This window comes from Meles meles, chromosome 9 (assembly GCF_922984935.1).
Source record: "Meles meles chromosome 9, mMelMel3.1 paternal haplotype, whole genome shotgun sequence".
In the NCBI taxonomy this organism is placed as follows: domain Eukaryota; kingdom Metazoa; phylum Chordata; class Mammalia; order Carnivora; family Mustelidae; genus Meles; species Meles meles.
In genome coordinates, this window is record NC_060074.1 from 67,300,314 (window position 1) to 67,325,784 (window position 25,471).

Genomic DNA, 25,471 nt, shown 5'->3' on the forward strand with positions numbered 1-25,471 from the left:
AAAGCATAAAGCCGTAAGAGTATATGAGCTGGAAGGGATAGCAGAGATCATTCCTTTCCACCTTTCCATTTTATAGATAGAAAGTGAGAGCCCTGTAACTCAAGAAGCCTCAGCTCAGAGTTTTCAAGGGACTTGCTCAAAGGCACTCAGCTAGTAAATAATGGAGTTCAGGCTTTCTGAACTCCATTCAGATTCCAGTCTGAAGATTTTTTCAACACAGCTTCCTTGAAGTGTGCCACAGATTGATGTGGACAGGAAGGAAAGAAAGATAAGACATAATCCTTACTGTGAGTTACTTTTGTTCACTTAAGGGGTCACTTTATTGAGATTATCAAGGCTCTGGCCCCTTTAAAACATAAAAAAAATGATGAGGTTAATAGTAGATTAGCACCAAGTGGTTAAAACTATTTATTAAAACTCAGAAACAGGGGTGCCTGGGTGGCTCAGCGGGTTAGGTTAAGCCTCTGCCTTTGGCTCAGGTCATGATCTCAGGGTTCTGGGATTGAGTCCTGCATCAGGCTCTCTGCTCAGTGGGGAGCCTGCTTCCTCCTCTCTCTCTCTGCCTGCCTCTCTGCCTACTTGTGATCTCTCTCTGTTAAATAAATAAATAAAATCTTTAAAAAAAACAACAACTCAGAAACAGTATAAACACTCATTGATATGCCAGAGACTTGGGGGTTGTTAAAGGCAGCTATGCAGAATTATGTAAAGATTTATGTACCTCTGAAACTTATCAAGACTCAGAGATTTAATATTTTATTTTATTATTATTATTATTTTAAAGATTTCATTTGTATATTTGACAGAGAGGGAGAGAGAGAGAGAGAGAAAACAAGCAGAGGGAGCAGTAGGCAAAGGGAGAGGGAAAAGCAGATTCCCTGCTGAGCAGGGAACCTGATTGGAATTCGATCTCAGGACCCTGGGATCATGACCTGAGCCGAAGGCAGATGCTTAACTGACTGAGCCATCCAGGCATCTCAAAAAGAGAATATTTTAATCTTGGAGTCATTAGGCCACTAGCAAGTACTGTACTAGGACTCTGTCTCTGTTTTGAATCATTTAATGCTATGCTCTTAGCCTTTGCTGGGTACACTAAACATTTGTAACTGTCCATATACATGTCTCATGGGACATTGCAGAAGGCACATGCTCTTCACATCAACCTCCAACATGCTATGGGACTTTAAAATCAACTTTGGAGAATCCATACTTTATAAAATTGACATTTATTAGCAGGTTTTCTCTTCACAACACTGGATTAAGATAGACACACAAATTTATTAAAGTTTGTGATAAACAACCTGGTATCTGCTTCTGGTACTTATAACTGTATTAAAACTACAAATTTTGAGGAGTTTTGTTGGCAACTAACAATAGGAAGATTTACATCTATAGAGTTCTGAGATGTAAGATATATTTACTGTAACATAAAACTTCATATAGTTACTGAAAACATGTATTTTATCGTTACTCTTTTGTATATAGTCTGCTTCTGATCTTAAGATAATTTCACTTTTCATATTGCATTTACATGTGAAAAAAAAGTGAGTTCCCAAGAGTACAAGCGATTTTTCTACATCCGGTGAAGGGTAGAACTCAGACCCAATTTGAACTTGTCATACTGCCTGCCAAACTGACTTCTCCTACTGACATCCCTGATGGCACCATCATTCTCCTGATCACCCAGGATCAAGATGTCAGTCTTTCTGGGTGTGTCCCTTTCCCTAACCTCCCATATTAAATCCCTCTCTATGGGAAGACCAATCCTGCAGGTCTTCCCTTGAGCTCTTTCTTATACCTATTCTGTCCTCCCTATTCCACTGCCACCAACATAATTTATACTTCTATGATTGAAGCAAAGGCTTGAGGTAAAGGAGTGTATGTACACACTTGCCTTGGGCATATCTCCTCCTTGCGGTGGTGGTAGTGAAGTGAGGTGAAGAGATATAAGAGAATGAGGTGTTTGGGGTCCTGGGCCTGAGTCCATGCCATCTCACTCTGTTTCTCTCTACCCCTCATGTTAAACATGACTTACAGAACCCGGGAAACTTGGTCTCAGCACAGTATACTTATTTACTGTTGCAGGAGAGTAGCAGAACATCTGATTCAGAGAGCTCTTTGAAAGGTTGCCTTCTCCTTTGGGCAAGGGAACCAAAGACCAATGGACCATCTAAGCTTTCTTAACTCAGCTTTATTTTACCTAGAGATAAGGAGAATACTGTGCTGAAGAGAATGGGGTTACTTCTCCTTAAGAAATAGTTGTAGATTTTGGTGTTGGATAGAGAAGGAATCCAGGTCCTTCACATCCAGGATGTGCTGACCCCAGCTGTGGTGCATCCTCTTAGGGTGTGTCTATGAATCCCATCACACATGTAGCTCTCATAAGGGGCCTTTTACTTCTATGGAAGATTGATCCTGGAAGAGACAGCTTCCAAGGAGATGGGAGTTTAAGTAACAAAAATCTCAAGAAACCTGGTTAATTTATTCAAAATATGAGTGCAGTAGCTGATAATTCAGCCATTCTTTGAACATAACCTTTATTGTGTGGAACACTTATCATATTATAATAATTTGTTTACTTGTCTCTTCTCTGCTTGGATTCAAATTCTGGCTGTGACAATGACTAGCCGTGGGCCATGGGTAAGCTATTTAACTGTGTTATGCTTCAGTCTCCACACCTATGCAAAGTGAGGATAGCACCTACCTCACAGAAGATTATGAATATTAAATTGTGAATTTAAATTCACAATGTGAAATTAAATTGTGAAGATTAAATGTGTGAACTTAGCTTTCCCTCCCTAGGACCTCCCTGACTCATAGGTACTCAGTAATTATCTGTGAATTATTTTAGAAGCAAAATTTTCTGTAAACTTCTTTGGAAGGCTGATCTTAAAGAATTTCTTTGTTGAATTACAAACTAAGTTTTGGGAGGAGAATTTGGCCAAAAGATACTATTAGTGAGATGGAACCGAAGATAAGATCTGTCTGTAAAGAGAAGTTGAAACCAGATAAATGTTTTGAATATTTTATGACTGACTGCACTTGTGAAACATTAGGATATCTCCGTTCTCACATTTGGGTGGGTTCTTGGACTTGCCTTCTGTGTCACATCCAAGATGGCTAGAAGTTGATTTGAATTTCCTCCCAGAAAGTGTGGACTTTGGGCACTAGACACTTTTTGTTGTCTTGCTTCCCCAGGCATGGTCTCCCTCTAATGTCCCAAGCATTTGGAACTTGTATCCTTTATTGGACATGCTGGTTCACATTGTCTTAGGACATTTAGAGTGGACATGGTTTGTCATTTACTTAATATAGGTTCACTTTAAATTTTAATTGGCTGTAGCTTTTGCTGGAGAAGGACAGAGTCTTATTTTTCTTTCCCTCTTAGGAACATGTAAGAATGGTGAACTGTTTGCTGATTGATAGGTCTAAAATTATGTTTGTTCCACATGTTTAGAGATGTCATTTCTGAAAGGGAAGGTGTTGAATAGTCTTCTCTGGAGATCTTTAAAAATAGCAGTGTTTCTCACCTGATTGGGGTATGGAAGGGAGGTTTGGGGAGGCTGCGAAATGGCTTCTGCTTCTGAAGTTGGAATTATTTGAACTTTAGTTTGAATGCACACTTGAAAATCACGTTTTAAAATGACAGGATATTCTATGGCAGGCTAGTCTATTCAGAGGATAGGGCTGGGTTTAGGCCAGGGATGCAGGAACATGAAAAGAGGTACTTCGGTTCAAAAACCAGAAGAGAAGGGTAGAGGGCAATGATAAAAGCAAAAGCACCAGGTCTCAGGCAAGATGGTAGGCATTATTTGGCATTGCAAGGCTAATTAAATGGGTCTGACTAAGAGGAGATATAATAGTTTTCTGTCACTACCATTGTAATATTGCACTTGTGAGGCTTAAAACAACACACGTTTGTTCTCCAGGTCATTAGTCAGGTATAAGACTCACCAAGCTAAAACGAACTTCTCCATCCGGAAGTCTCACCGGCATCTCAGATATAACATGTCCGCAGTGGAGCTCCTGCCTTTTAACCCGAAGCTGCTTCTCCTCCTGTCTTCCCCATCTCATCAAATACCAGTTCTATTCTGGAACTGCTCATGTCAAAAACTGTGGACTTGTCTTCAACTCCTCTTTCTCATAAGCCCCAGTCAGCAAATTCAGTTTGCTCTGCCTTCAAAATTATGTAATCAGTCTGATTATTTCTCACTGTCTGTAATTCGGATTCTGGTGGTAGCATTTTTGTGTGTGTGTGTGTGTGGTAGCATTTTAAACTGGTTTTGCTTCCTCTACTCTTGTCCCATTTTAATGTATCCTCACCATAACAGCCACAGTGATCTGCTAACGTGAAAGCAGAATCTGTCACTCTGCGCTTCATAGCCAGTTGGCCCATCTTACTCAGAATCAAAGCCAAATACCTTCCAGTGGCCTAACAGGGCAGGCAGGCCTGTCACTCTGGCCCCACAGGGCTCTTCAGTGATGTCACTTGTCTACCACATAGGCCATTTAGAGCAGTACAAAATTTCCTACTTGCCTGTAGCCAAGGGTCATCCTTGGTTGAGGAGACAGACTTGGGGTCAAATAGGAACACCTGGTTCTTCCACATTTTCTGGTCTACCCCAGTTTCTTCCAGTCCCACTGTGACAGCCCCAAGTCTCAGTGGAGGGGCTTTTCCTGTCTAACTCAAAAGGTTGATAGAAAGAGGTTTCCTCACAGGGTTCCATGTTCCCCGAACCAGGGACAAGCCCAGGGACATTTCTGGTTCTGCGGCTCTTGTACACAGTCAGCCCAGTAAGGGATGCAGCTGGTGCTACTGAACTACAAACCAGTTGCTGGGGTTTGCGGAAGGGGCAGGTATTCTTAGAGAAAAGGAATGGAAGGGAGTGCTTTCTATTTTATGTTAACCACATCAGTCTTCCAATCTTCCAAACATCTTTCTGCTCAATTGGCCACACTCCTGGGGATTTTGTGCAGGAAACAAGCATCTTTGCAAACAACTGTTCCTTGCTGTTAATTCAGCAGCTGGTAATAAGGTGAAGGCAGACAAAGACTTTCCTTAAGGGATGTCAGAGCATGCTCAGTGAGGTATGAACCCTCATGCCTCCTCTTGCACTGTGCTTGCTACCTAGAGGGTTCAATGCATGCTTATTGTACTGAAATATTTTAAAAAGTTAATGAACATCGAGCTGACAAATCAGTCACATACAAATAACGTCTAGATGACACATCCCTTACTATCACTGGGATTCAATATCAGAATAACCAAAGGAACTAAGAGGGGGCTAGGATAGTCCATGGGTCTTTTAGGACATCGGAGGTGGCAGTGGGGTTGATGTGTTTTCCTTTTGTCTGATAGGTCATTGCTTGTGAGCAGCAGTATGACTCTTCCTATGACGCTCGGTGTGACGTCTGGTCCTTGGGGATCACAGCTATTGAACTGGGGGATGGAGACCCTCCCCTCTTTGACATGCATCCTGTGAAAACGCTTTTTAAGATTCCAAGGTAGGACACAAGATGGCGCCCTTGGCTCATTAGTTCTTTGTGAAAGAGGCTGGTTAAGAGGAATAATAACTAGTTCGTGAACAATATCTGGCCAAAACAGAGAAAGCCTGATTATAAAATGTATTTCTTTTCTGGGAAAATAGGGGGAGTAGAGGAGGAAAGAGGATGGATGTTCCTGAAAGACAGCATATCCCAAGAAAATAGGATGTGTTGTAACCATTGCATATATTTTCAGTACTTTGATTTTTCTGAGATACTCCTTTATTGTGCTTTGCACCAGAGGACTAAAATGCAATTTTGGATTAAGTAATCTGTTTACATATTGGGGTTTTTGTTTTAATTATATAATCACATCTGGTCATTTTGTTTGTTTGACTCTCAAATATTCAGGAAAATTTGGGGATGAACAAGTGTGTATTATATTTTCCTATCTACTCAGACCAGCACTAAAAAAAATACCAGAAAAGTGAATCAGTTAAAAGACCTTCCCTCCATCCCGATTTCCATGTCAATGGGACATTGTGCTGAAAGAGGTCCGTTTGGAGGGCATTTAAATGCCAGTATATTTTCTATTGTATGTATTCATAAGAGGTTTGTCCAAGAGGTTTGGTTGTTTGTTTTTCATTGGAATCGGGAGCTGTTTGGCTGCTTAAGCTTCTGGTTACCAAAAAAGAAGCAATCAGGGAGCTCTGTCCAGGCAATGTTGCAGATTTAGAGATTTATACTCTCGAAAACATTTCTCTCTCAAAGGAAGACTCTGGGAGGGCTCACTACTTTAACAATGCAAGTGTTAACCTTTCCTTATCTGTACAATCACACAGCCTTTAAAAATTTCGCTTGATTGCAATTTGCATTTCTGATTAGGTCTATTTATATGCAGATGAGGCTCTGTGGCATTCATCTTCATAATGTTATCGTTTTATACCTAATCCAGATGTGAACAACCTCCCACCATTATTCCAAAAACGATTCCACCCAACTCAGGGTTAGTCTTTTTGCCTTTTCCGAAGTACAAAAACAAGTCCAGGCAATTAGAAGAACAGACAAAGCGACTGACTTTTAAAATTAATGGTCTGGTGATCATTCAAAACGGTGTAAGAATGCAGTACCAAAACCAGTATTGTATGCAGTAATATGTCAGAAAATGAGAAATGGTGTCTGGGATGATTTGTATGTGTGCTTTGATTTTTTGCAAATCATTTACTTTTCACAGTTTATTTACTGAGACCACATAATTTCCCAAAGAGCAGAATTAAGGTGTGGCTTCTGATTAGCAAGATAGTACTTTTGATAAGAGATTATCTACTTGGGTGTATTTCTTTCTGTTTTTTAACCTGTGTTTGCGTACAGATCACCTGTTCAAAAATTTCATAGGGTGATAAATGTGAGGCAGCTTAGAAGGGCATGTGAGTGTGCGTGTGTGTGCACGCACACGCATGTGCATGTTTAAGTAGACTTTGTCTCCATTGACTCCTCTGAGCTTGCTTCTGTGCGGCCAAGTCTCTAGTCCCTAGTAATCTCTGCATCCCAAGTTTCTTGGGAGAAACTTCCAGATCTGAAACACAAATAACCAAGCCCCCACTGCCTGCTTCTAGACAAGATGAACCCCAGGAACAAGATCTCAGCTACAAAAAGATCTCAGGGGCAACAAGGATTCTTATCCAAACATAGCTTGAAACTTCCTTTTTCTCCTCCTAATGTAACGTCCTGCCCTTTTACAACATCTCTTGGTTCCTGCCCAAGTGATGAATCAGATTGAACTAGGTAATGTCAACAATAATCAGTCAGCAGATCCTTAGTGCGATTATATGTGCTGAACACTTGCCATTGTCCCAACCTTGACAGTCAACTTGACATTCCCTGGGCAGGAAGGATAGCGGTGGGGTTTTTTTTTGTTTTTTGTTTTTTCTTTTTAATGTAGCATAATTGCATACACTGCATAGCTTTTTATACTCATTAAGTTATTTACTTAAAAATTACCCTGATAATTAGAATCATGCAGTTCTTACAAAGTATTGTGAATTGACAAAGCGCATGCGTGTGTGTGCACTATTTTAATTTTGAGTGCTAAAAATGTACATTTCCTCAGAAAATCTCTCTGATAGAGAGGAAAAATTAAGCATTTACGTATTTTAAATAGGCACTCAGATTTACCTGTGCTTCATGGAGTTCTCTCTCTCTCTTGCTCTCTCTCTCTCATTCTCTCAGCATTTTCTTCCCTAATGGAGAAAAGAAAATGGCAAGTAACGACAAAAATCCTTTGAATCCGTTTGGCTTCTAATTTTTTTCCTCTTTGTTTATGAGTGTTTTAGGTATTCTGGAATTCCCTTCAGTTAAGCAGTTAAGTGAGGTCCATTTCAGAGTATTCTGGGATCCAGAACACTGTATGTGGCTTCTTGGCACTGTATGTGATTTCCTCACTTGCCTCTTCCCTTTACAACCTTCTTTACTGGTAATAAACTGAGTAAATTACCAAAATAAGGGAAGAAAAGAAACCCTTTACTGAGTAAGGGAAGACCTGACTTTGACAAGTTACAAAGGACTTAGGAATTAATGAAGTGTTGCTTGCATGTGAGGTGAGAGCCTCAGATGTCAACAAAGCAGATAATTACATAGGTTCCCTGGACACTGTCAGGAACTATGAAGCGAGACCTGCCTGGATGTGGTTGACTTGCCTGCACCCAGGTCTCCTTGCTCTTCCCTTCTCTGCCTCCATTTCTTTTGGAGCACCTTCCCCTTTCTTTTGACCTTCACGTTAGAAGATGACACATGGAGTAATCGTGACCTGTCTTTGAAATACTGCGTGACTCACTGTCTTTCTCACATCGCAAACACACAGAAATTATCTGCTGTTATGACAGCACCCGCTATTTGCTGAACCTGTCAGTGTGTGTCATCTTGTCTAATGCCTTTGCTCCAAAAAATGTCACCCTTCTCTGACAGTTGCTGCTCTGTCTGCTGCTATTTTTCTCTAGGAGTTAGAGGAGAGGCAAGGAATGAAAACCATTTCTCAGGGCATCCGTGGATTTGACACCATCTCTCTGATGACTCTCCTGAGGACTCCTTTAAAATTTCAAAGGCTTAGAAGGATCTTGCAGATGACCTGGACATATTTTTTTTATTTTTTTTATTAACATATAATGTATTACTTGCCCCAGGGGTACAGGTCTGTGAATCGTCAGGCTTACACACTTCACAGCACTCACCATAGCACATACCTTCCCCAATGTCCATAACCCAACCACCCTCTCCATACGCCTCCTCCCTCCTCAACCTTCAGTTTGTTTTGTGAGATTAAGAGTCTTTTATGTGTTGTCTCTCTCCCAATCCCATCTTGTCTCATTTATTCTTTTCCTGCTCCCCAACCCCCCCATGTTCCCTCTCAACTTCCTCATATCAGGGAGATCATATGATAATTGTCTTTTTCTGATTGACTTATTTCACTAAGCATAATACCCTCTAGTTCCAGACCTGGATGTATTTTTCACTTAAAAGGAGATCTGTTTCATAGATGTGATTGCAACAACCCATAGAGTTGGGAGAGGATCTTTATCTCAACATTTACACTGTTTTGCTCTCTTGGCAATTAGATAGCTTTCCTTAGCTTGGAATCTTTGGCTAATGACCTCTTTGACCTCCATAGATGGGACTCAGAATGGCAGTGGGGCCAGTGCAAGTGTATTTATTGGACACCACCTAAGAGCTCTATTGCTTGCCCATTTATTTGAGGCCAGATAGAAGCTGATTCTGTCCACTGTCTTACCACACATTAAGTACTTCCACCTCATTCCTTGTGGAAAAATCCAGAATGTTTTCAGGGTTCCTAGCCAAATGTCTTTGACTGGGAGTAGATGGGACAGACTGGCCTGAACATTCCAGTCTCTGAAGCCAGTGATTTTCCCTTCCTAAAGAGAAGTTTCCCTACAGTATGCTGAAAAAAGAACCTCCTGATAATTACTAGCTCATGTTTGGGCTTGTTTTCTTCGCCAAACTTAAGTTGTTCTGAACTGTACCCAAACTGTACATTATTTTCCTAAGATTGCCACAAACGAATTGCCAACAAATTTGGTGGTTTAAAGCAATATAAATGTATTCTGTCACAGTTCTAGAGACCAGAAGTCCAAAATCAAAGTGATGGCTGAGCCATGCTCCTTCTGAAGGCTCTAGAGGAGAATTCTTCCTTGCCCTTTCCATGTTCTGGTTACTTCTGGTGTTCTTTGATTTGCGGCAGCAGAATCCCAGTCTCTGCCTCCATTTTCTTTTTTTTTTTTTAAAGATTTTATTTATTTATTTGACAGACAGAGATCACAGGCAGGCAGAGAGGCAGGCAGAGAGAGAGGAGGAAGCAGGCTCCCCGCCAAGCAGAGAGCCCGATGCGGGGCTCGATCCCAGGACCCTGAGATCATGACCTGAGCCGAAGGCAGCGGCTTAATCCACTGAGCCACCCAGGCGCCCCGTCTCTGCCTCCATTTTCATGTGGCTTTTTTCTCTGTCTCTGGATGTCTTCTTGTCTGTCATGTCCTAGAAAGATACTTGTTATTGGTTTAGAAAAACCCATCCTAATCCAGAATGATCTCATCTCAAGACCCTTGTCTTAATTACATCTGCAGAAGGTTTTTATCTCAAATGAAGACACATTCTCAGGCTCCAATTGGACAGTCTTCTGGGAGCCACAGTTCAACCTAATATAACATCAACTTTCATGTTTTCTAAATTCCCTGAGAAACTAATTTGGGGTAGAATCTAGGTAGCTAGCTAAATGATGATGGAAAATTAGTAATAGCTTAGATTGTGGCTGGCGTGGTGCTATGTGTTTCACAAATATAAGTGCATCAATCCCTACAGTGACCTTGTGAGGTAGAGACCATCACCACCCCCCCTTTTTTTTTTCTCGAGGAGAAAACTGGAAGCCCAGGGAGAAAGCCCCTGTTGATGCACCCATGGAGGAAAATGGTTTGAATCCGAGAACTTTGACTCCAAAGCCCACATGTTTTACAGCTACAGCTGATCCTTGCACAGCAGTGGCACCAGCCCTCTGTGGTTGAAAATCTGTATTTCATTTTTGAGTCTCCCAAAACAGAACTACTTATAGCCTCCTATTGACTGGAAGCCTGACAGATAACATAAACAGTCAGTTAAAACACATTTTATATGTATGTATTATATATTGTATTCTTACAATAAATTAAGCAAGAGAAAACATTATTAAGAAAATCATAAGGAAGAGAAAATACATTTATAGCACTGTACCATGTTTACTGAAAACAAACAAACAAACAAAACTACTTGTAAATAGACCTACTGAGTTCAAGTCCATGTTGTTCAGGGGTCAGCTTTGAACACTGAAAAGTTAAAGCCCCTCTTATGTTTATTCATCAATGAATTATGAGTGAAGCACTAAGGGGACTGGAGTATACAGAAATAAATGGGACATCCTAGTCTTTAAGAAGCTGATAATCCAGCATCATTCTTCCTGCTCCCAATTTAAACTGCCACTATAAACCCAAGAGTTGGAATTTTATTGGCATCAATGATTGTGTCAGCCATGAAAGTGAAGAACAGAAATCAAGAGTGTCATCACAGGTGAATGTAGGTCTTCCTCGGCTCATTGATTGATTTATGACCCCCCCCCCCACAAAGATCCCTTCCTTCTCCAAACTCCCTTCTAAGTAGCTGCCTTCTAGTTCCTAATTTGGAGGACTTAAGACAAGTGTTTGAACTAAAGAAGAATATATGTTATGTAAAAGCAGAGAGGCATTTCAGGTTATCACTGATACCCAGAAGTTCCTGTCCCATCCTACACTCCTTGGAAAACCTGCACCTGCCACATCAGGGCTACTTTGGTAGAGCCAGAATCTCCCCCTTCACCTCTTGTTTTGGTTTTTTTGTTTGTTTGTTTTTTGTTTTTTTTAATAGGAAAAGTTCACTTTGGTTCTGGGGTAAGTGGAAATCTGTTTCTGTCATCCTCTCATGGAAACTATTTTAAAGTTTAAGGAATTTAACTTAAACTAGAGTTTAAATTGAAGGAGGCAATGCAATACCTAAAGTTTTTGCTTTGAGTGGATTATTAGACTCTTATGGCCACGTAGAGTTTTATGGTTGAGTCTGAGGACTTAGCCTATCCCTAGAACTTTACACTTATGGGGAAAAAGGTGTCTAAACTACCCATTCACAAAAGTGTTTTAGAACACAGTTTGCTGGAAATTTGGGGATGACTATGCCCTCTAACCTAGGACATCTCTAACTGTTCATTCTCAGTTAAGCTCTGGTTGAGTGTTTTAGTTGTAAGGCAGGGTTTTTCAGTTTTTCTCTCAAGTAGAGCACAGTTTTACTGTTTTCTCCCCTATTCATTGTCAAAGGTGAAAAGGGAAGAACCTGGACAGCAGAAAAAGAGGAACAAGGAGGAGAAATGAAGAAGGATATTCTTGGGGTTCCTGGATGATGTGGGTAGTGGGTTCAGAAGAGGTAAATTCCCAGTTGAAATATTTGTGAGTTTAATTGAAAGGTTTCCTCAGGCACCCAGTGCCTACAATTGACTCTTGTTCTGAAACAGAATCCTTGAGCTGAATTTTCATCAAATTTCATCTGGATTTCTGTCATTTTTTAAAGGTAAAGATTCTTTTTATTCTGACTTTACTAATTCACAAGGCAAATTGTTCCTACGTTGGAAGCCTGCTCCTCAGCTGAGAGAGGATGCAGAGGCAGCAGGGAGCCCTGAGTCACCAGTAATTGTCTTACTATTACAGAATTGTCACAGGACATTTTCCCTTAGGGCTGTGAAATATAAGGAAAAGAAATTAAAACTAAACTATTGTTGTTGAAGTGTAATGAGTGAGGGGGGTGGGTGTTTAATGGCACAGTAAGGCTAGATTTGCCCCAGGGAATTTTGGTTTCTCTTCACCAACCCAGGTCACTTAGCTATTGGCCTTTTGAGCAATGAACCCTCACAATCTCAGCTTTACTCCTAAAGCAAGAAGAGCTAGAAGAATTAGCATCATTTAGCATTTATTGAGTGCCTAACAGAAAATAAAGTTTTGAAATACTCCAGTGGATAAAGCAGTAGTCTTTTATGAGTCTTCTTCTTTCTTTGGGAGATTTCTAGTCCCATTTTTAGTGGATTGTGGTCCCTGTCCCTCAGGATGCCTTAAGGGTGCCCCATCTCCCCCATTTCCTTGGGAACACAGTAGCTGGAGGCAGCTGGAAGAAATGCCCAAGAAGGCCTCCACTCTGCGGAACATGTTTCCAAACTCTTTTTTAATTTGAGTTGAGCAGCAGGGCTGTTAGTTCCTGTGGAGGTGCAGCTTGCTGCCCCCCTGAATCCTGGCAGACAGGGAGAGTTCAGCTCTACAAGGTTTCACGGGGATCAGGTGGCAAAGCAGAAGCGTGCCTTCAGGGACTGCCAGGCCCTATCCATGTTGAGTAAGAAGCCTATCCCAAGAGAAGGAAAGGCCGGAGAAGGAGAGGTATTGATTTACAGCACTATCTACATGCTTTCTCCCTCATTACCCTGATTTCATTATTTTGGCACCACTTACTTTGGCTAATTCCAACTTAGCTCCTAAATGATGGAGAGATGGGCAAAGAGGATAGAGAAGGAAACAGAGCTCAAAATAGTACCAAAGGGTTTGAAGTACCCTACTTTCCTCTTGATTCCAGAAAAAACTAGGGACTAAAGGTGAGGAATATTTATAAACTGTCTCGATAAGTTGGCATAGTAGTAGGGCAGGGGGCAACAGAAGGATGAAGAGAGATTAGGTAGTAGTCTGGAGGATGGGTTTTCACAGCAGAAACTTTCTTTTCCAGGAGAATCTTAGAGTCAGATGAAGCCAGCGTCATCAGAAAGAAAATGTAGTGTAGTGGTCAAGCATTTGTTTATCAGTTCTTTACTGGTATGTAACGAACCACCCCCAAACTTAGCTGCTTAAAGCAGGATTAATTTATTATTTTTCATGAGCCTTTCAGGTCTCAGGGTGGTTCTGTGGATCCTGGCTGGGCTTACTCATGCATCTGTGGTTAGCTGGGGATTTGGCTGGGGTCTGCTGGTCGAGGATGGCCTTGGCTAGGATGACTTGGCTCTGCTCTGTGCCGTTTCTCATCCTCTAGTAGGCTGGACAGGGTTGTTCTCACATTGGTGACAGGATTACAAGCATAGATACAGGAAGGGGTAGAAAATTGTCCCATTTTTGCAATCAGTTTACCACTAGGTAAGTGTTCTACAGTCAGTCTATGTAGGTTCAAATAACAGCTTTATTGCCTTCAAGCTGTATGAACTTGAGCAAGTTACTTAATGTCTCTGTGGTTCAGCTTCCTCCTTGGTAAAATGAAGGTGTGAATACTATCAGCTTCACAGAATTATTGTGAGCAGTTAATCAGTATAAAATACTCAGAACAGTTTTAATAAGCATTTGATTTTTGCTGGGTGCTTCCAGAAAAAAAATCTCAAGGGTATAGTTGTATTTTAAGGAATTTGCTTTCCCTTGTAGTTCAAGAATTGAAAACTCCTATTCAAAAGAGTCATCCTGAGATCAATCATTTGAAAGTTTAACTAAGTGATTGATTGATGATTGTATGGGGAATTGAGAGAGAACGAAGACTGATTTTCAGTAAATCCTTACTACTTCTACTGCACCTGTCTGAAGGACTCTGCCATGAATATCTATTTCACAACTCCTTTGTTAATAGACATATTCCTAAGAGATATGGACTCTCCCCCTGCCGCCATACACACCTGTGAATGTGATGACATGAGCTGTCCATTGGGAACCAGAGCTGGCCTTGGTCTCTACTCCTCAGGTGTCTACAACGAGTAGTGATGCTGTCATCCTCTGAAGATTACTGAGGACACAGTGCTTTTCCTTTCCTGTCAATTCCATCTTTGTGGTGGCTTTGTGCTTGGCTTTGAGTCATGTGATAAGAGTTTGGCTGCCTTCCCCTTTAGCTCCCTTTATAGGGAGTTCCCTTTAACTCGCTTGATAGGTACAAACTTTCCCCAGGTTCTGGAAATTTCTTGTCCCCAGGTAAAGGGACAAGAGTAGGAGTTCTAGGCAGCACTGAGTCTAGATTGGGCTCCAGTTTGCTCCCATCTTTTTCCACCAAAGGGAATGACTTTTTTTCTAGCCCAGGCTGGAAAGGCTAAAAAACATTAGCACCTGGAGATAGAAACCCAAGCCAGTCAAGGGGAGTGTAAGGATAGCACTTAGTTGTTTCAGATGAGTTCAGGTTTCTTGGCTGGGAGGAGTGATAGCCCAGGTACTGAGAGAAGATACAGGTAAGACTGCTGACCCGCTATTAGTGATCTTGGAAGAATTCTGCAGAACAGGAACAGTGTTCAGGTAGTGGAAAGGGGAGGATGTGCTACAATTCTTCAAAGAAGGAAAGAAGGCAGAATTTGCAAATTACCACCTGTGAGCTTAACTTTCATTATGAACTAGTAACTAGGATTTTTCTGCTTTTCCTTGAATAGTTTGTGAATTCTTAGAAACAAAAGTTGTGATCACTAGGAATTAGCATGGATTCACTAAAAGTAAGACATGCCAGGTTAATGTCCTTGTTTGGCATTAGGGCAAGACTGGTACAAAATGGAGAGTGTTTTAGACATGATATATTTGTAATTTTGCCTTTAGGTAAAATCTGTTGTGATATCTTTGTGGCCATGATGGAAAAATACAGGCTAAAGAATGGTGGTAGTAATGTGTCATACCCAAGGAAGATTGTATTAAGGAATGTTAAATAATGGTGTTAGTGTCAACATGGCAAAGGAAGTCCTAGAGGCCTCAGGCAGGGTCCTGCTGACCACCCTGTCTGTTGAATGTTTTACAATTTGTATTGGGTTAGAGGACATTGGTAGCCTATTAGGCACCTTCATGGAAGGATAGCTGGTGTGGTGGATGACAGACTTGGAACCCCAGAAGATCTCAGTTGTCAAGAACAATGAGGGTTTCTAACCAGTAACCCAGAAACCCTGGTGAGCTCTATTGGCTGACAGCCATGGCTTCATAACCCACAGTGGGGAAAATGAATTTGATTGTAGCTGTAAGTCCAATAGAGACAAACAGTAAGATAATCCTGTGTGGTTAACATAAGCTTTAAGAGAACAAATACCACCCCACCCCTACATTGGCTATGTCCCAGTCAGACCCCTTTGGAATGATGGCTTCCTTCTTGGTACCATACTCAAACTATTTCAAGAGAGTGCTACCCAGGCAGAGCCCTAATGCTCCTGAAGCTAGCATTTCAAACTGGAATGGACACTTAGGTGCTGTTTCTGGTCCTGCTCTGTCACCAGTCCATCATTTCACCCATCAGAGGGACAGAAATGGCACCGCCCTTAAGCAGATGTTTTACACTCAGATAACTGGGCCTATGTAAACTATTTTCTTCAGTTTCCTCCCTAAATTCTGAAGGGGCTCAGTACAGAGGAATGTGAGTAGTCACCCAGCTGGTAAGGATGGTCCCTACAGCAGTTCCCTATAGTTCCCTGCAGTAGTGAGTTACCCAGGACAGGATTCCTCAGTTTTAGCTCTAGGTTAGAATCCCCTGAGAGCTTTAAGCAATAGCATCACCTGGATACCACCCCCAGGGAGTCCAGTGTAATTGATCTGGGATCAAGAGGAGCATTTATATAAATATATAACTAACTTACCCAGGATATATTTGTAATAACATGCATATATATATTTTTAAAGATTTTATTTATTTATTTGACAGACAGAGATTACAAGTAGGCAGAGAGGGCGGCAGAGGGTGGGGGCCGGGGGGAGCAGGCTCCCTGCCAAGTAGAGAGCCCGAAGTGGGGCTCGATCCCCGCACCCTGGGATCAGGACCTGAGCCGAGGCAGAGGCTTTAACCTACTGAGCCACGCAGGCACCCCTGTAATAACATGCATTTTGTTTTATATTTCAAAGTTGCCCCAGATAATTCTCAGATCAAAAAAAATTTTTTAAAGATTTTATTTATTTGAGAAAGAGAGACAGATTAGCGACAGAGATAGTGAGAGAGAGCACAAGTGGATGGGAGAGGGAGAAGCAGGCTCTTGCTGAGCAGGGAGCCTGATGTGGGGCTTGATCCCAGGACCCTAGGATCATGACCTGAGCCAAAGGCCGATGCTTAATAACTGAGCCACCCAGGCATCCCCAATTTTTTTTTAACATTTTATTTTTAAGTAATCTCTACACCTATCATGGGGCTCAAACTCACAACCTGAGATCAAGAGTCGCATGCTCCACCAACCAAGCCCACCAGGCACCCCCCCCAAGTGATTCTAAGGTATAACCGGGGTTGAGAAAAATCCTGCCCAGAAATAACCATTTGACTGTTGTTTGTTTATTTATATTTCAAAGCTATAATCTCTGCTGGGAATTCTGGTTCCTGCCTTCTCCATCCCTACTTTGTGGTTGAGAATTGAGAAATAAAAGATGATACAGATAAAACTGTATTACACATTATGAAGAACATTAAAGTAGAAAAGAGAATTCCTGTAGAATAGTCAACCATGACTGCTTTGGACTGAATGGTGGTGTGTTCCCCACAAAAAGGTACCTTGAAGTTCTAAACCTTCAGTACCTCAGAATATGACCTTATTTGGAAGATGGGGTCACTGCAGACATAATTAATTAAGTTAAAATGAGGTCATCCTGGAGCCGAGTGGACCCTTCATCTAATAGGACTGGCATCCTTGCTTGAAGAGGGAAATGTAGACGTGGACACATACACAGAGACACATGAAGACAGAGACACACAGGAAGACAACAGCGCTACCACAAGCCGAGGAATAGTCTTGGCCACCAGAAGCTGGAGGAGGCAAGGAAAGAGCCTCTCCTAGAGGCTTCAGAGGGAGTATGGCTCTGCTAACACTGATTTTGGACTTCTGGCCTCTGGAATTCTGAGGGAATGAATTTCTGTTTTTTTAAGCCATCTAGTTTGTGGTATTTTATAATGTAGCCCTAGGGAAAAGATACAGTGACTTCAGGTCGTTTTGAGTCTCTTGCTCCTGGAGTGCTGCCAAAGGTATGATTAAGGATGGAGAGTTGGAGGTGGAAGGGAGGTGCTCTGCCTAGGAGAGTCCTGGGGGTAGGGGAGGGTTAGAATGGCCACCCCATCAACCCCTAAGTGGTATTTTTATAGAAATCAAGACATACTTACATAATGTGCCTAGCAGGACTCAGTGTGCTTCTAGATAGGAAGTGGGTACATGAGAGGTTTCTCTTCTCCCTTGTTCTAGACTTCTGAGCCAAGAACTCCTTTCCTCATCCAGACCTGCCTGGGCATGGAAGGCTCCCTTCCTTCCACAGTGTTCAATATGGAAAGAGAGCTCTGGATTTTTTTCTCTGAGTTCTCCCCCAGACTCAGGACTTCTGGAATGGGGTGTGGAATGAAAGTAGATGGTTCTTAACTGTCAGTTGGCTGTCTTAGAACAAAGGGGACTGTGCGGTATAAGTAGTACTTGGGCATTCCGAAGGAGCTGCGGTGGCAATCTGAGACAGGTGCTGTGAGGCTGAGGGGGGGTTCCCAGAAAATTCAGGTGTCCACCTGGGCAAGACCAGGCACTGTGGAGATGATCCAAGGAGCAGTACTCTCACCCTCTGCTTCTCATGTCCTGAAGGGCCATCATGCCTGCACAGAGGGCAGGTGGGCATATCCGAATTATGTTTTGTACTGGTGTGAGATATGGGCATTGATCTCCACCAGGCCTCACCCAGGTTTTGTTTTTTAGCTTTACACAAACAAGTGGCCAGTTCAGGGAATAGGGAGGCAAACGGGGTGGGGTAGGAGGGTTTCCTCCTGGACCCTGCCACCTTATTGCTTCTTTTGTATCTGAACCCTCAGCTCCCACTTACCTTGGTTTTGTATTATTTTTTCGTTTTTCTTTCTTTTTCTTTTCCTTTCCTTTTCTTTTCTTTTCTTTTTTTTTTTTTTTTTTTTTTTTTTTTTTTTGAGAGAGAGAGCCAGCATGGGAGTGGGGAGAGAATCTTAAGCATGCTGGGCATGGAACTCACTGTGGGGCTTGATCTCATGACCCTGAGATATCGATCTGAGCCCAAATCAGGAGTCGGACTGCCAGTCCGTCCTGCCCCTCTTTTTATGCCACCTGTCCCTTGGGCTGGAAGCTCCTACATGCACGCCACATTACTCATTAGTCTGGGTGGGTATGGTCTCTTCTGGTTGTCCTTACTTTAGAGTTCGTACCTAGCTCTGATGAAAGTATCCCTTTGTTTCCTTCCTTCCAGAAGAGTGAGGGAATGGGAAGAATAGTACCTGAAGAGCTGAGGAAGTGTTTGCTACCAAGTCACAGGGATCCTGCCTAATTTGGAAATTTTTGGAAGCCATTCAGCTTCTGTATGATAATACTGGTTTATATTTATGTGTTTCTTATTCTTCAGGCTAAACTCCAAAATAGGAAGATCTGAGCTGCACATCCCCTATGTTAACTTCCTATTGCTGCTATAACACATTATCACAAACTTGATGGCTTAAAACAACACAAATTTATTATCTTATAGTTTTGAAAGTCAGAAGTCTGACCTAGGGTCTCACTGGGCTAAAATCAAGGAGTGATCAGAGCTGACTTCCATTCTGGAGGGTCTAGGGGAAAATTCATTTTCTTGGCTAGTCCGGCTTCAGGAGGCTGCCCACATTCCTTGGCTCATGTCTCCTCCCTCCATCACCAGAGTCATCAGTGGCTGGTCAAGTCTTTCTCACATTTCATCAATCTGACACTCACTCTTCTGCTTCCCTCTTCCCAATTTAAGGGTGATTACACTGGTCCTACCCAGGTAATCCCCAGTAATCTTTCTATCTTAAGGTCAGGTGATCAGCAACTGCAATTCCATTTGCAGACTTAATTCTCCCTTGCCATATAACCTAACATATTTACAGATTCTAAGGATTAGGACATGGACATCTTTGGGGTCCATTATTCTGCCTACACTATCCCCCAAAGTATTGCCCAGAAATTCTTAGAAATCCTCAACCGTGTGCTCCATTTGTGCCTACACCCATTTTGAGCTACCATCATTATGTGGCCTCTGCCCTCATTTCTTTCCTGTCTGCCTCTTCTTTGCCCTCATATATTGTCCCCTTAGTAACCATATGAACATCCCTGCTTGTGGGGCTGCTGGTTCTGATTACTCTTAAAACCTCCAGTTTCAGGATGCCAAAACTCTGTGTTTCACTCAGAAGACGGGAAGTAAGCCCCTTCCTCAGCTCAGAGCTACACTCTGTCAGTTAGGTTCCTGAGCAGCCCTACTTTTGCTCAGAGCCTCCCCATTTCTTCCACATTTCCCCTGCCCCAGACCTCACCCTCTTGGCCTCATGGGTTCTTTATATACTCAATCATGTCAACATATACTTGAGGGAGAAGAGGAATAAAGTAGAGATACTGACTGTTCCAATGGTCTCCAACATGCGAGGATACAAAACAATTCACCAGGGTGCAGAGAGAAAATACTAGGACTTCTGTTTATTTTTTAACTAAAAAACAAGAAACAAATTATACTTTCCTCTTACTATGTCTGAAGTTCAACACTAGTGTGTTCCCTCAGTCTCAACATTGGATGGTTTTGTCTGGTTGATCTGCAGATGAATCATGAGGGAGTTCCATCAAGGGGTTCAGGAGGCCCCACTTGTGGGTTCAATTTTGGAGTCCTAGAAAGCACTGAAGTAAAAGGTGCCTTGTTAAGTGGTTATATGGCAGATGCCATAGAATTTCAGCTAAATATTCACAAAGTGGACCAGTGTCTTTAAAAGATTTCTTCAAAGAAACGTCAGATTGAATCTAATTCTAATGCAAGCATAAGAATTGTTTCATTGTTTCTGAGCAACAGAAAAAATGCCTGAGATGATGAAACTTTTCCTCCTAGGACAAGCTCTTCATCAGCCACATCAGGCTAAAAACAATAGAAGGTAATCATATTTACAGGGAATAGTTTTTAAAAATTCAAAATTACCACAAAGATTATCTGAACTATGGATTTATGTTAGTGATGAACTCTTCCTTTGTGTGTATCATGCAAGAAGTTATTAGTATGATACCATCAAACCTCTAGAGTCTTACCTGCAGAATTCTTTTTAAATTTAAACTCAGTTAACTAACATATAGTGTACTGTTAGTTTCAGAAGTATAGGTCAGTGATTCGTCAGTCTTATATCATACCCAGTGCTCATTACATCACGTGCCCTCCTTAAAGCCCATCATGCAGTTACCCCATCTCCTTACCCTCTTCCAGCAACTTTCAGTTTGTTTCCTATAGTTACAAGTCCCTTAAGATTTGTCTCCTTCTCTGATTTTGTCTTATTTTATTTTTCCCTCCCCACCCCTATGATCTTCTGTTTTGTTTCTTAAATTCCACATATGAGTGAAATCATATGATAATTGTCTTTCTCTGATTGACTTATTTTGTTTAGTATAGGACCCCCATAAGTCAAATTAAAACATAATTTACTAAACAAAATTGCAACATTACCATTGTTGCAAATGGTAAGATTTTTTGATGGCTGAGTAGTATTCCATTATATATATATATATACACACACACACTCACACACTGTTATATATATATAATATATATATACACCACATCTTCTTTATCCATTCATCTGTTGATGGACATCTGGGCTCCTTCCATATTTTGGCTATTGTGGACATTGCTGCTATAAACACTGGGGTGCAGGTGCCCCTTTGGATCACCATGTTTGTATCCTTGAGTGAATACCTAGTGGCACAATTGCTGTGTTGGAAGGGAGCTCTATTTTTAACATCTTGAGGAACCTCCATACTATTTTCCAGAGTGGCTGCACCAGCTTGCATTCCTACCAGCAGTATAAGAGGGTTCCTCTTTCTCCACATCCTCGCCAACATTTGTTGTTTCTTGACTAATTTTAGCCATTCTGACTAGTGTGAGGTGGTTTCTTATTGTGGTTTTGATTTATATTTCCCTGATGCTGAGTGAGTAGAGCATTTTTCATGTTTCTGTTTAACTGCAGAATATTTTGGGTAATGTTAAAAAAACATTTCATCTCATCCATTTTTAAATTTAGTAACACTTGTACACAATTGATAAGAAAGGAAATTGTTATTAGAGGGTATACTCAAAAAAGTCTTACTGGTAAAATGTGTAATAAAAAAAAAAATTGGAGTCCCCAATCTAAACCAATAGTTTTGGGCCCCATTTCAGCCACTGTAAATTGTTCTTTTATAATTGTTTGTCTTTTCATAATTTACACTTACTGCCTTATACGGATTTCTTTGTATCTCCACTGTAACTCTGATAAGTAGAGTTTTGTTATTTTATTTTATTTTATTTTTAAAGAGAAGAATTAGGTTTTTTTTTTTTTAAGATTTTATTTATTTATTTGACAGAGAGAGATCACAAGTAGACAGAGAGAGAGAGAGAGGGAGAAAGAGAGAGAGAAGCAGTCTCTCTGCTGAGCAGAGAGCCCGATGCGGGACTCGATCCCAGGACCCTGAGATCATGACCTGAGCCGAAGGCAGCGGCTTAACCCACTGAGCCACCCAGGTGCCCCGAGTTTGGTTATTTTAGAATTGAGCATTGAGGGCTTAAAAGACTTATGGTTTGCTCCAAGAGTTAATATAGTTAATAAAAACTAGTAAGTGGCTGAACTTCAAAGGGCCTGTAAATTTCCTAGATTGAATGAAAATGGGCTGTTTTTAGGCAGATGGTTGTGTTCCATGGGTTGAATTGTATTCTTTAAAAAAGATATGTTGAAGTCCTAACCCCCAGTACTATAATGTGACCTTATTTGGAAATAAGGTCTTACAGGGATAAGTAAGTTAGAATGAGATCGTTAGGGTGGGCCCTAATCCAATATGATTAGTGTTCTTATAAAAAAAGGGGTTAATTTGGACACACAGAGAGAGACCTACAGAGGAAAGACAGTATGAGATACAGAGAGAACACCATGTGAAGATTGCAGTTATGCTGGAAAGCCAAGGAACATCTGGGGCTATCACAGGCTGGAAAAGCAAGGAAGAATCCTTCCCCTACAGGTTTCAAAGGGTGTGTGGTCCTACTGACACCTTGACTTTGGACTTCTAGCCTCCAGAGCTGTGAAACAAGTAGTTTCTGTTGTTCTAAGCCATCCAGTTTGTGATACTTTGTTATGGCAGACCTAGGAAATTAGTACAATATCTTATAGTTCTGAAAGGGGTCTAGGACCCCAAAACATTTAAAATCACTGATATAATCCAATGCAGCTATAAGCAGAAGAAGAAGCCCAGAGGCCAGAAGTGAATTTTCTTAGGTGATAGGGCTAATTAAGAGAGATACATGGCTGACCCTCACATATTCTGACTCCTAAGTTCAGCTTCAGTGGTAGGAGAGCTAAATGTGGGGAGATTGACCTGTCCCTTTAATCACTAGATATGGCATCCGTCCTGCCTTAGTGGTCTACCGTGACCTGGCACAGCTCACCGTTCTTGTAATGACTTTAAAGGAACAAATGGAAAGTGTGTTGCATGTTTGCCTTGATGATGATGCAATTCCCTGGAGATTGTGGTCCTTCTTCTGGCCCCACCCTTCACTTCCTTCCCAAAGTTCACATGTTGGCACTTTTGTATCTGTTAAAAAGAAAAAAAAAAAAAAACCCAACTGTAGATACGTATGTGTATCAACAAGGAAAGAATTAAATGGCTTGGTGAGGATATACTTTCCAACTGGAAAGTGGTTGAAAAAAAAATTAATGTGCGGCACACAATTACACATAAGGAAAGAATGACCCCAGGGTAAAAATGTTTGCCAAATGAGTTTGGCAAAATGTAAGAGTTTCCTAATTAAAACTTTTTCAGGTCTTTAGGAGCATATGTGTAAATAGTGACCTACTTAAAAATGAAGTTTGAGCTGATGCTTGGAATTAACTTATTCAATTAACTTAAATGTATACTGTGATCAGGCACTGTATCAGACATAGCAGTGAACAAATCAAATTCCCTGTCCTCATGGAGTCTATAATTTAAAGGGGGGAAAGATATAATAACAAATTATATACTATGCTAGGTGGTGATAGGTGCCTGAACTAAAGAAAGTAAAGTGGGATAAAGGGAATAGAGAGTCACACCTGGGGTGGGATTTACTATCATACAAGGTGTTGAGAGAAGCCTGTCTGATAAGGTAAAGGGAAGAGTCTAAAAGGAGTGAGGGAGCAAGCCATGCCTTGGGAAAGAGTAAGAGCAAAGGCCCTGAAATAGGAAGGAGAAGAGTTCATTTTAGGGATGGTAAGGAAGCCAAGGCAGCTGGAACACAGAGAAAGGGAGAAAGGTAGGAGATGATGGAAGAGAGAGCTAGCGACAGACTATGTAAGGCCTTAAGTCCTCCATATGATTTTGGATTTTTCTATGAATGAGATAGAAGACCATTATGAGTTTGGAGTAGTGAATGACATGAAGCGATTTCTGTTTAAAGATCTGGATACTACTTGGAGACTGGAATGCAATTGAATAGGAGGGTGGTGGTAGTAGGAATAGAGGCAGAGAGACAAGGTAAGAGGTTCTTACGTGTAATAATCCAGGTAAGAGAGAATGGCAACTTGGATCAAGGTGTGAATGATCTGAGGACTAGTTGGATTATGGATATAAATTGAATGCAGAGTTGATAGGATTACTGATGGGTTGGATATAGCACATGAGGGAAAAAGAAGATATAGTAAAATTTCAAGGTTGTTGGCTAGAGAAACTAGAAAGTGGGAGTTGCCATTTTCTGAGGTAGGGGTGATTGTGGGAGGAGATGACATCATGGGGGATAGGGCAGGAATCAAGACTTTTGTTTCAGACATTAAGTTTGAGATGAAAATTTGTCCTCCAAATAGAGATAATGAGTAAGCAGTGAGACATAGGAGTCTGGAGTTCTCTGGAGACATCTGGACTGGAGGCATAAATGTAGGAGTCATCAGAGTGTACATGATATTTAAAGATTTTATTTATTTATTTATTTGGCAGAGAGAGAGAGAGAGAGCGCGCGTGCAAGAACACAAGCAGGTAGAGCCTCTGAGGGAGAGGGAGGAGCAGAGAGCCTGACATGGGGCTTGATCCCAGGACCCTGGGATCATGACCTGAACTGAAGACAGATGCTTAACCAACTGAGCCACCCAGGCATCCCAAGTGTACATGTTATTTCATCTCATGGGTCTAGTAGTCTTTACCCTCGCAGTGGATATAGATGAAGAGGGTAAAAAGTCCTGAAGTCTAGTTCCACATTTAGACATGGAAAAGAAGGAGAGAAAGCAGGAAAGGAATTTGAGAAGGAGTGGCCATTGAGGCAAGAGAACACCTGGAAAATGGTGGTGCTCCAGAAGCCACAAGGAGGAGGTAAAAGAGAGAATGATCAACTGTATCAGATGCTCCTGAGTTAAGTAAGAGATTGAGAATTGACAAGTAGAGTGGTGGCAGAGAATTTGCAGCCACCTTGAAACCATTCTTCCACCATTCCTGGATTTGAATCCCTAATCTTCCACCTGCTGGTTGTGTGATTTGGCATAAGGTATGTGAATTCTCGTAGCTGAGATAATGTCAACATTATTGGGTGCTATAAGGAAAAGAAATGATGTAGCAAAGTGCCCTAGCATGAAGTTGGTGCTCAATAAGTAGTAGCTACTGTTATTACTACTGTCACATGAACTTACAAGGATAAATACAATGAAAATTGGGAAGCAGATGTTTGTTGATTTGACCTATGGTGATGGCCTGATTTTGCAAGAGAATGGTGGCGGGTTGAGGAACAGAAGCCAGGGGCAAAAGTTAAGCTGTAAGTGGATTTGAGGGCAGTGAGCACAGCTTGACAGTGAAAGGGCCTGTCATGTGGGAATATCAGGTTAGGCAGAAGGGCAAGTGGAAAGTAGAAAATGAAGGTATGTGAGAGGAGATCATCAATGAGGGCGGGGTTTTAAAAAGCCTTCTTAAGATTTTACAGATTCCTATTTAGAATGCTGTGATTATAAACCGGAAAGCCACTGGGTT

At 41.4% G+C, this 25,471-nt stretch overlaps 1 protein-coding gene across 1 annotated transcript in view; it reads left to right on the forward strand.

Annotated features, from left to right (window-relative positions):
* Positions 1 to 25,471, forward strand: part of MYO3B (myosin IIIB) — a 406,310-nt gene that overhangs the window by 48,468 nt on the left and 332,371 nt on the right. Inside the window, exon 8 of the mRNA XM_046018212.1 lies at positions 5,360 to 5,505. Within this exon, the coding sequence (XP_045874168.1) occupies positions 5,360 to 5,505 (146 nt within the window). The remainder of the gene's footprint in view (positions 1 to 5,359; positions 5,506 to 25,471) is intronic.